The sequence below is a fragment of the Phodopus roborovskii genome, unplaced genomic scaffold, assembly GCF_943737965.1.
Source record: "Phodopus roborovskii unplaced genomic scaffold, PHOROB, whole genome shotgun sequence".
NCBI classification, from domain to species: domain Eukaryota; kingdom Metazoa; phylum Chordata; class Mammalia; order Rodentia; family Cricetidae; genus Phodopus; species Phodopus roborovskii.
The window spans coordinates 7,195,152-7,207,425 of record NW_026125489.1 but is presented as its reverse complement, the minus strand read 5'-3'; the positions used below and the strand labels follow the sequence as shown (position 1 = coordinate 7,207,425).

The 12,274-nt window shown below is 44.9% G+C and overlaps 1 protein-coding gene across 1 annotated transcript in view; it reads right to left on the bottom strand.

Moving 5' to 3' along the window:
* Positions 1 to 5,426: 5,426 nt before the first annotated feature.
* The window catches only part of Hmga2 (high mobility group AT-hook 2), a 107,809-nt gene continuing 100,961 nt past the window's right edge, over positions 5,427 to 12,274 (bottom strand). The window contains exon 5 of the mRNA XM_051176345.1: positions 5,427 to 5,579. Coding sequence (XP_051032302.1) covers positions 5,532 to 5,579 — 48 coding nt within the window. The 3' untranslated portion in view covers positions 5,427 to 5,531. The remainder of the gene's footprint in view (positions 5,580 to 12,274) is intronic.

Below are 12,274 nucleotides of genomic sequence, written 5' to 3'. Positions count from 1 at the left end.
CTTACCTTTATTGCCCCAAACAACAAGTGGGTAGAAGGATTCCACTGTGACTTATCTGCTTTGGTTGATTTCTTTAGTGCACAACCCTTGAATTTATATATAAACTTAGGTTTCATCAATGTGACTGTCATGAAAGTGTTTTCCTTGTTTGAAGGCAATGCATTAATTAAAAGACAACCATTCAGAGGTCATTTAGTGAGTCACACCTATGGAATGTAAACATTTTACTGTAATCATTCATTCATCCTAATCTGGATATCATGTATTCTTTGAGTCTCTCTAGTTTCAAGCCAATGACTCGTTCTTCCTTTATTTTGTTTAAAAGAACCAACTGCTTGTTATATGCTTTTCTAACAAAAATGAGGTTAAGTATGGGTTGTGATCATTGTACTTGGTTTGTCTTTCTTCTTTGGGGCTGAACTAATGACAGAAGTGACCTTTCATGCTAGAAGGAATAGCTTTCCTTCACTGGATTCTTGTAACATTTTCCCTGCCCAGTTGGCTGATCCTCTCCCCACACAAGCTGTACTGTTAACTACTTGTATACCCACACAATGCAGTGTTGTAACATCTTGAAACATCACCTCTTGGTCTAGAACCTATCACAACTAAATAACTAGCTGTAAGAATGAATCAGTGATAAGTCTGATTTTAAAAAAGAAATTCCCAACAAGGACTAACTTGAAGGAAGCATGTTCTTAAGAAGAGACCCCATTTGTTTGTTTGTTTGTTTATTTAGGTTTTTTTTTTTTTTTTGAGGCAGGGTTTCTCTGTGTAGCTTTGGAGCCTGTCCTGGAAATAGTATCTGTAGACCAGGCTGGCCTCGAACTCATAGAGATCCACCTTCCTGTACCTCCCGAGAGCTGAGATTAAAGGTGCACACTTTTACACCCGGCCAAACTTCCCTTTGAAGGAGCTAATTGAAGACTTTAGTAACTATGGTTGTAGCACCAACTGGAGGCGTTAGCTTTCAAAAGAAAAACAAAACAAAACAAAACCCACCAAAACAAAAACAAACCCTGGACTGAAATGGAAATGTAGAGGTGACCGTAACCACGGTGGAGTCATTCTGCTTATGTTTACCTGCTAATGGTTTTAATAGGCTTGCAAAACTATCTTGGGGACTTTTCCTGCTTTTACTTTGTTTGTTTACATCACGAAACCCCTGTATGTTTCCTTAAATGATACGTCAAATATATTTGACTTTCTAGTTCCCCTTCTCTTTTATTACTATAACTACTCGGTGCGGATGGATGGGGTGTGCTGTGTTCATGGTATCGTATAAGGGTGTGATGTGTGCAGATTAGTGAAAATGTGTGTGCACTCATGCACGCACGTAGAGGCCCAAGGTGCAGGTCAGGGGGTCTCTGCTCTATTATTCTTCACCATACTATTTATTGGCTTATTTTATTTCAATGTTAAAAGTTATTTCATGTGTATGGACTCTTTGTCCGTATGTATATCTGTGCACCACGTGCATGCCTGGTGCCCAAAGAGGCCAGAAAATGGCATCAGATCCCTTGGAACTGGAGTTGGAGATGATTATGAGCTGCCATGTGGGGATTGGGAATTGAATCCAACTCCTTTGAAAGAGCAGCCAGCTGGATCTGTTCACCTCTGAGTCAGCTCCCCAGACCCTCAAGCATTATTTTCTTGATATAGGGTTTCTCAGTGGACATGAAGCTCACTGATGGGCAGGCAGGCTGGCCAATGAGCTGCAGAGATTGGCCAGTCTCTGTGCCCACACTTCCTATCCCCAGGCTTCCTTCTCGGGTGTGCATTGCGATGAAAGCTAATTTAAAAAGTTTTATGTGTGTGTTTTTCCTTCATGTATGTACGTGTACCATGTGCATGCCTGGAACCCAGGGGGAGAGGGGGGGCAGAGAACAGTATTAGGTTCCCTAGAACTGGAGTTAACAGATGGTTGGGAGCTACCATGTGAGTTCTGGAGACTGAATCCAGGTCCTCTACAAGAGCAGCAAGTGCTTTTAATTGCTGAGCCATTGAGACATCTCTCCAGCCCAATGACTGGTTTTTTTGTTTGTTTTTGTTTTTCTCTCCAGACCAATGGTCTTTTTTTTTTTTTTTTTTTTTTTTTTTTTTTGTGGTTTCCAGGGATCTGAACTCAGGGCCTCATGAGGCAGACACTTGAGAGGCAGACACTTTATTGACTGAGCCATCTCCTTGGACCCACACTGTCTGATTCTTTACACAAACATTGTAGGCACGAGTCCTAAGACTGTTTTTTTTTTTTAAACTACTGCCTGTTCTTCCTTTACCTCCTCAGCTGGCGTCCTATGGAGTTCAAGGTCAGAGCAGTTCCACTAAGTCCCAGCATGTGGCAGTGTAAGAGAACTATATTTTAAATCACACACCATGTAGTATGTTCCACGGTAAACCAGATGGACCATGAATGTCTCCCATCTTGCCCTCTTTTGGCTGAACTTTATTATTCACTTGATGGAATTGTGACGAAGAGTAGGAACCCACTCACACGAGGACCACAGAGGCTGTTACGTTTATTGTGCAGAAAGTCAATGATGATCCACTAGAGAAGTATTCCCACAAGCAAGCCATCAAAGTACAATCACAGACAGCGATTCTACACGAGGGACAGAACAAAGTGAGAGGGCGCGCAGACAAACGGGGAGCAACCATCGTGATATGTTTCTCCTGCAAACATATCTAACTTGCAGAAATGGCAGAGAAGTCAGATGTCCAGTCTTACTTAGCCGTGACCAACAACAGTAAAAAACAGTCTTATAAAATTTATCTCCCACAAAAATAAACTATATATATAAAAATTTTATGATGTTCTCACTGTTCCATTGGACACAAGCCTTTTTTTTTTCTTTCTTTTTTTTTTTTTTTTCAGTATGAAAAATGAGGTATACTGGGACTTAAGAGGTAGTAGTGTGTTTTGATTGTACAACATACAGGAAATAAAGAGTAACTTCATTAGAGATGGACATCGCTCGGTGTGCAGAGCCTGGCCAATATGAGAAACTACTTCAGTTTTTATGAGATGGCCAACGAGGTTTCTAAAAGGCCCATCTGAAGCTATGGGATGGGGGTTTGAATGTTATGAGCAACTGTTTATTTGCTTATTTAATGCACAGTGAACAGCCACGCTGAGTTTTAATCCTCTCCATAGTTCCTTGGGTGACTCACAACAGTGAGCCATCTGCCAGTCTCAGAAAGGTACGTGGCTTTAAAATGACCTCCCTGAAGTGACTGGAAGAGATGGGTTTGTTTGTCGGTCTGTTTCATTTGGCTTCAGTATTTAAAGTCACATGGACACAAGCCATCATGGGAAACTACCTCCTGGCCCCCAGTGGATAACACCGTGAGAAATGTCAGCGCCCTTGCGAGGAAGGAAAGGCACAAAAACTCGAGAAGCGCTCAGGATAAATCTGCTTGAGACATTTTTACAAAACTCACATTGTGTGTAACATACATGAAAATATCTGTCAAGCATTATTCTTACAGGCAGCTAATCCTAAAAAACCTATCTTATTTTTCTGATTGTATTAGGCACAAGCTGAGCTGTTTGTAGCTCCCCTACAAAGTTTCAAGTTTCTTTGAAGGTTGGCTTGATTTACTCATTCATTTTTGCAAAAGCACGTTAAAAAAAAACGTGTTCTTTTCTATCAAGTGTCTTCTTACAAAAAGAAATATATATATATATATATAGTTTCGTTGAGGGCTAGGTGAAGTTTGTAAAGAGAACATGAGAATGCCACAGGCTGCCAGTTTGTTCTTTTGAAGTCTGGAGGTAGGTCCTTGCAAGTCAACTAGTCTGTTTCTTTCAACAATTCATCTGAGGTACAGACTTGGAGAGTGATATTTAAACACTACAGACAAATTGCATGTGTACTCGGTGTGTGTGCATGCATGAGTGCATGATCTGACTTAGTGTCACGGAAGAAAAAAACATCCTTAAGAACCTAGGAACGACTTGGTTTAAAAACTGTTTCAAATTAATGTAGTGATCTAGCAGGGAAGCTGCGACAAGCATTTGCAAAAAATTTAATTAAAAAAAAAAAAATCACAGGAACATGCATATAGCCAGGCTTATACAGAGCAAGGGTGTGTTTTTGACAGAGGGCTGTGGAGGATGGAACTGCCTGCCCAGTGAGTGTTTCTCTCTCTTGCAGTGCTCGGTTTAGCAGCGTGTCAACAAGTGCAGGACTGTAAATTCACTGTAGCTTTCAGAGGTAGTATTGAGTAGTGGGGAATTATTGCATCTCTGGCTAAAAGTGCAGCTTGAATGCAGAGATGGCAGGCCGAACCAAGACAATGCACCTCGGCCGACCATCTTATGTCAAAAGGAAATGTATTACTTGAAGTAACACACAGGCTTCATCTGAGGTAAGTGGTACTGCAGTCTTTCATGGAAACTGTCACACAACGAAGAACAAGAGAGTAGAGGGAGGAGAGGGAGAGGTAAGGGGAGGGAGGGAGAGGACAGCGAGCAAGAGCTTTTTTTTTTTTTTTTTTTTTTTTCAAAACTATTGTCCTTTAACTGTATAGCAAAAGAAATGCATATTTTTCCCCTCCCGCCTCATCACTTGGGTGAGTTCACCAGGTACTGTACTACTGTACCTTTTCCTTGGATTCCAAAAAGAGGGCAACGATACTCGTCTAGGATGCCTCAAGGCTGACAAGTGTTATTACCGACAAGAGTCACTTGTTGCTAAGTTGATTTCGGCTGTGTAGATACCCCGAAGAGGGAACAACAAATGCTTGTGGGCATGTCACTCCTGCTGATGCATGTGACACAGGAGTCAGCATGTATTGTTGGCTTACTTCCCTTTTTGAAGAAAAATAAAAATAAAATGAGCAGAACCCATTCTGGTTTGCTAGTTGAATGGAAAGATACACCAGCATTTTGTCTCACTTAGAATTAAAAAGTAAAAGGAAGAAAAGAAAACCAAACCAAAACAAAACAAAACAAAAAAAACCCCATCAAGTAAGTGTCTACAAGATTATACACAAAGGAGAGTAGTATCTAGTTCTTATCTTTGGTGTTCTAAGCAGAAGATTCACTATGACCAGGGTAGGGTGGCATCTGGGGGGTGCTGCACAGAGTCATATACAATGCTTTTCTTATACGAATGCCCCTGGTCACCAGGGTGACCTGTTAGGGTTTGGATGTAGTGACTGATTAAGCCCAACACAGTTTTCCTCAGCCACCCACCCTTGCTTATCAGATCCACAAACTATTAGTAGGTTAAGGAAAAAGAAAACAGTCATTAAAAGTTGCATTGTTAAACTGTGTCCCCGTGTTACAGCAGTTTTTCACTAAACCTGGGACTGTGAAGGGATTACAAAGAAAGTGATTAATATAGTCCTTCTCAAGGTTATGTGATTTCTCCCACCCCGCCCCCACCCCTCGCCCCGCCCCGCCCCTGCCCCGCCCCGCAGAAAGTGGAAAGACCGTGGTAGTAGAGAGTAAGTGGTCACTGCAGTATCTTCTCCCTTCAAAAGATCCAACTGATGCTGAGGTAGAAATCCAATGCCGGGGCCCCCTAATCCTCCTCGGCAGACTCTTGTGAGGATGTCTCTTCAGTCTCCTCCTGCAACAACACAAGAGGGTAGGTGGGTTAGTCCTTGCTTGTTCCAGGACCACACTCGGCCAGCCTGTGCTGTGAGACATCCTTCACCACCACAGAGTTGGCGGCCTCCGCCATGAAAAAAGCTGAGCATGCTCAACTAGATGATGGCCATGACCCTCCCGCCCTCTCTTCCCAGGCTCCCGATTCCCCCGCTTCATTGAGGAAACAAGGGGTTGTCTTTTCCCAGGGCTGCCTTTAGTCAACTGTTGACTTAAGGCATCATGGTTGCTGGTCAGCAAATTCAATTGTTTGCACTCCAGACAGTGTGGGTTACCGAGAAGCTTTACTCACTACGAAAGAAGAGATTTTTTTCCCCTCTACAACATGCCACTCTTTGGTTTTAAAAATGGCACAACCAGTCTTAAGAAAGTGAACCCACCTGCCAGATACCTGGAATGGTAGGTAACTGGTGCTGTTACGGTGCTTGCAAGACTCCTCTTCATAGCTGGGAAAGCCCCAGATGCAGACATGCAACATACCCAAGGTTCCAAGGCAAGCAGGGGCAGGTTTGGGTCAAACCCACAGTTGGACTGGTGTAGGACTGACTCCTCTGCAGAGTCGGGGGCGGAGGGAGCAGGAGTAGACCCACCCCCAGCGCACTGCATCTGAGAGCCCTTTCCTCACCCTCCCGTTTATTAAAGGCCATTTTGAGATGAGCGAAGTTTGACATAACTGCTCAGTCTCAGTACTAAATCCGTCAGCGTCAGGCAAACATTTAATGGTGGGCCAGCCAAGCAGAGAAAACCTACTATATATGATTTTTTTTCAGGGCCTCTCCTCCATATAAATCCAATTCCTCCCAATTCCTCCTCCCCCCCACCCCCAGGGTTTTTTTTTTTTTTTTTTTTTTCTTTCCTCTTTATTCCTTATGGCTCTGGAATTTGTTGGGGGTTCCGGCAACCTGGTGTGAGATACAAAGTCCTTTTAACTTTTGCTTATTTAACAAACCTGCAGTACCTTTCAGGACATGGGTGGTAAAGCGGAGACAATAAACAGTGTCATTAGAGAGAGGTTGACTTTTATCAAACGCTGCTGGCCGGCTCCAAAGACAGCATGCGAAGAGGAGAGGTAAACATTTACTCCGGCAGCCAATGGAGCCCCTTTAAAATGGGCGGCTTACAACAGCTTATACGGCGTTCATACTTTAATAGATTTGGGTTTCCACAGGGCTTCATTTTGTCTGGGTGGCTAACTGACACAATTTGTACCTCTCTTCCTTTACCAGGTCACTACAGAGTCCCACTCAGCACAAGCACGACTCACAGCCTGTCAGTACTACACCAGCAAACGCCCCATTCATTAGTGTCTGAAACACTTCAGCTGTGAAGGGGCTCCTAAATGTTACCATGTGTGACGCTGCTTCTCCGAAAAAGTAGCAAACCGGAGGGGAGAGGCCAGCAGGACCGGCTGGCTGACTGCGCATGCCCTCCTGTGAATGTGCACACAGGCACACATGGCCACGGAGCCGCTAGCCTGTTCTCTCTCTGTCTCTCTCTCTCTCTCCCCTCCACAGCCCAATGCTTCTTTTAAGTTGAAAAAGGTTTCAAACATTCTGCTTCCCCGCTAAAGCCGGAGAGAGCTGTAAATCCAGGGACTCAACACTCGAGCAAACGGACAGATTGCAGTTTAAAAAAATAGAATCGCCGCAGCATCAAGTCAGGGGAGTTCACACCGGTTTTGTTTAGTCTGCTTTTGGTTTTTGTGGGGAATGTGGAACTCACGCAGCTACCCTCCCTTCTCCTCCCAGGCCGCCAAACTGCAGGCTTCACATCTTGACGAGGCAGCAGGCCATGACCCTGAGATTCTCTGTGGAGTCCTGGTTAGAAAGGAGGATGTAGCAAGATCAAAGCCACAGGCAGACGAAATAGAGACAAGCTGAGGATCAGCTGCCCCGTGACCCTGACTTCTGACTTAGTATTTAAATTCCAGAAAGTCACTAAACTGTTGAGCAGCGACCCTCTTTGTCTCCTCCAGTGGACTATACTTTTAACATGAGGTGTGGAGTCACTTCGGCTGGCTCACTTGGAACAGACCACGGCAGAGGAGCTGGTAGGCATGTTTTACTCCATCCTCTCATAGGATGAAACCAAGCTGGAATCCCCACCTCCACCCTGGTAAAGCTATAGTTATTCTATGTCTATCAGCTCGATATTTTATCTGTAAGTGCATGTGCTTGACGATCAGGAAGGAAATAGGATTTCTCAGGCCACAAACTTACAGAGACCCTGCACTCAATGGAATGTGATCATCGGCTTTATAGGACATTCCCAGGAGACTTGTTTGATGTGAGCTCCTGCAATTCCTGATAGTCAAAGCCCTTAGACACAACTCGGCCCCAAATGACCGCCCCTTGTTCCTTTTACTTAGCATGCCCTAACACAACATGGGGAGTAGTTTTATTTATGTATCTTGCCTCTGACCTTGAAATTCTTTGGCTGGTAGCTATCAGTTAGGACTGGGAGCTTAAGGAGGGGGTCAGGGTGGGAAGTCTGGGGTGGCAATGTGGCTCTCATATGTTCAGCATGGTGGGCTTCTTCAGAGGTTTAGTGGAGAGTTTCTTTCTTGGCACAGCCTTGGCTGGGGCCTCCCTCCCAAACAAAGCCAAGGTGCCAAGAGGGTGGCACTGTGGGCGTGGGTGGCACTTCCTAACTCCGCCAACCTCAGCTGTCATCTCTCTGTGGCCTGGCCTTTTGTTCTATAGGCGGCTGCCTTCCTATCAGGTACAAAGATAAGGTTGGAAAATTGACTCTGGCCCTACTCTTACCAGGGATCCCGTGCCTTGCAAAACTCAGAAACAAGGGGCATTCAGGCACAGGCAGCCACCCCTGATGTCCCCAGATGAAGCCTGTCACCACCACAGAGGAAATTCCCATTAACCTCCAGGCTCAGTCCTCTCAGCAGACGTGGCCATGCGCTGTAGCCATGAGCTTGTACCCCTCAGATGTGTACCTTAAAGATGGCTTCCCATGGGCAGCGTGTGGACCAAGGAACTTTGAGTGCCGCAACTCCCCATAGCAGCCTTGAAGTACTCAAGGGACTGAACCACAGTGTCTAAGACTTGCACACTTCCTCTTAGGGGCTAGTTGGTAGTGAGAGAGGCAAACAGTGGCACTCTGCTGCAAGAAGGGTTGATTACCTGTTCAAAATGGGGCTTCTGGAATGTTACGCTACAAAGGACTTCAGAGTAGAATTGCACAGTGACCTTTTTATGGGCAACCCTCCCTATATCCCTTGAACACCGAACACATCCCTGCTGTTCACAGGGCTACTTATGAAGACAACCAAGGATACACCAGGCTGGGTGAAATGTGCAAGTGTTTCCAGCAGAACACTGGTGGGCGGGAGAGAGGGGGTGGGTAGAGTTAGAGGACTATACATTTGATACAGATATCAGAAAACTGCACTCCGTTTTACCTTAGTTTTTCTTTTGTTCACATGGAGTCTTTGTCATTGCTTTGAAAGCTTGCTAGCAAAGTTGCTACAATATCGTTTACATCTATTGTTCTTTCAAGTTGACTCAACATCACGTTCCTGTCTTTGGGTGATTTAAAAAGCCCAAAAGAGGATAGCCTGGTACCCAAAGTATCAGGTGGCTAAGTGGTACAGGCAAGGAGTTTAGTTAAGAATAGAGCTTGGGGCTTAATTTTTGGGAGAAGATGTCATCGTGCCATGCGATATTTGAGCCAAGGAGGGCAAAAATCACGGGAGTTTTCACTGGCTCTAATAAACCTCTATGTTTTCTCTTAATTGCAACGAATTCGGCCAGTGTTTCATGCCACCATGCCACAGACCGGAAGCGCTTGTGTGATTGCTGCTCTGCCACCGACCAGCCCACAGAGGGCTGAAGGGCCACTGCAGTGAAAGGGTACCCTCAGACACGCTGAGTTCGTAAATATCTGCAGCCAGTCTCCTCAGAAGAGAAGCAGAGGCTTCTCCTCAGCTGCAAAGAGCTGGCCCCAACCTTGTCATTTCTACCTGAAGGACCTACAAGACTATATAATAAAGTCAACTTTCCCTATCCACCCCCCCCCTTACCCCCATCTTCTGCCCTAGAGTTTGACTCAAAATGGGCTTGGGACTATGTGACTTCCTGAAAAGTGATCATTTCCTCCAACTAGGAACATTTGGCAGCCGCCTTTTAAAAAACCGTGAGAAATGAAACATATGTACACTGGCAAACCCAATGGTGAGGATGCTGGGGAGGGGGGGGACTATGTCTTTCAAAATGAAATTTGCAAAGCTGGGCTATTTGTAGCAGGACACTGATCTTCGTTAGTGCCAGGTGTATTAATGTATAATTACTAGGGCCACCTCGTATATGCGAACTCCCACCTATGTTGTAGGCTCTTAAAAAGCATGTCGTCACGGCTAGCCTTAGCCTTTAGCGCCCTGCACTGTATTTCCAGCTCCCCCATCCCCTTTCCACTTTCTATTGTGAGACAAGGCCTTGCTAAGTTGTCTAGGTTGGCTGTAGCCCAGGCAAGCCCACTTCATCTGCATGGAACGACAGGTCTACTCGATGAGGCCAGTGCAACATACTGTACCAGGCCCGGGGCTACCAGGAATGTCTCTGCCCTGGGGTCAAGGGCTAGTTCAGAAAAAAATTGGAGACAGAACTCATGTTTTGTTTTGTTTTTTTTTTTTTTCCACACAGAGGAATCATTTCATATATGAACGACTCACAGATTTCAGAGGCCATGGATTCTGCCAAGTTTTCCATTCTTAGGACAGGAGCCTTGTGTGTGACAAATAACTGACGATTGTAGCAAAAGATGTGTGCAGGACAGCTTTCAGGAAAAACTTCCCAAGTCGCCCAGATTCTGATTTTAATGCAATTAAAATCAAAGCGTGAGCAAGCTACGATGCTCACATGAGTTCAGGGGACCTGAACTCTGGTCCTGACATTTGTATGGCAAACAATGTAACCACTGAGCCCTGGCCTCAGCCCTGCTCTGGGTTGTCACTTTTGAATAACACTAAAAACATCAGCAATCATAGTAGATTAACAAGCAATTGCTACTTAGCAGACAGTGGAGGACTCAGCAGCCCTTTCCTGCCTGGTAGCCCAGTCTACTCTGTCATGGAGGATTCGCTCAGAAAGGCCAGGCTGGAAGGCTCGTTTATTCTATATTTACTGTGGGTTGGCAAGTGTGGGAGATAATTTAGATACGCGGTAAATACTTGGATTTGATCCAGCTTACATCAAAGTGCAAAGCGATGTCCGTCTGCGATGTGAGCAGGAGAGGCAGAGAGTACTGTTCTCTTGCGGGGAGGCTGAGTCGCATAGCTCAGAAGTTAAACTTAAGAGAACCAAATAAACAAACCGGTAACAGTAACAGCCACAAAACTACGGTGAGTGCGTCAGGTCCAGAAACACTGACTCTGTCTTTTTCCCAGTTTTGGAAATTGCCCCCATTGAGTGATGCCCTTTCGCATCTGTCAGGAGCTAAGTTATTATCTCTGTAGCCAATCCCAGACAAGAAGCAGCTGGCCTCACCTTGCGGATGCTCCTTTACTGGGACAGTCGGCCAAGCTAATTACCACAGCTGTTTGGAGTAACAATGCTGATCATTTCTCCCTGCTTCCTCTGCCCTCTGCCTCCCCTGGGCCGCTATGCCCTTGAGCTGGCCCAAGCGACTGCTTTCAACTCTGCTCTCTCCGTTTCCCTTGACCTTTGCAACGCTAGGGGTCAGAGGTGAAATTGGAAAGTATTTCCTACAACAAAACATCAACACTCAAGGGAGTCTTTGGTGGGACCCTTCGTGTTTGCCACTTGGTACCAAACATTTATTGGCCCACAAAATGTTTTTACCGGCTTTGAAGAATGTAACCGGGGAAGTAAATCAATCAATACCCTTTATGGCTTAGCAGCACAGATCGCAGACTCCGGAGCGAGCCCACTGGTGACTCTAAGTCTGATTTATTATGAACCGTTTCCTGCGTTTTGGCCAAGGTACCCGTAAAAGGTGAGTGTTGGAGAGAGAACGTTGTCTTCTCTCTCCATCCTCCTTCCTCCTTTGTGTGTCTAGACTAAAAGTGCCCAGTAAAAACGCCTTCTTTGAGAAGAGAATGCTGGCTGTAATTCATCAACTTGCTTGTCCCCAAATGAAATCTCCCATTTTGCTCCCAACAGTGTTTAGGTTGTCTGCAATATAAACATCCTTAAAGCTGCCCTTGATGTTTCTGTTAAAACATTCAACATTTTGGAAGGGGGCGAGTACCGCGTGATAACTTGGGGTTTGGGAGATTCCGTTGCCCAGATGCACATACCACACAGAAGATGTTTGCAGGTAAGAAACCTATTTTTTGAAGTGGAATGCTTTGTTTCTGTTCTTACAGAAACTGACCAGTTTTTAATTCTCTTGATGGGAAATTGAAAAGAGGTTTCTTCCCTCCCCTATTTTAATAGCTCAGGGAAAGCTTACAAATGGACAGTGTACAATGAGTGATGGAATGTTGTGGGAATAAAAAAAAAGTTTGTTTTTCCTTTGATGAGCAAAGTTATATATAAGCGGCCATTTCTAATCTCCATTCAACATGTTAAACTGGGAACTTTGAGGAACACTAAGACATGGAGAAGCCAGTGGAAACTTTTCAGAAGGTGGGGTTGAAGACAAGAACTCTGGAGAAATAAAAGTTGAAACAACTTAAAGAAA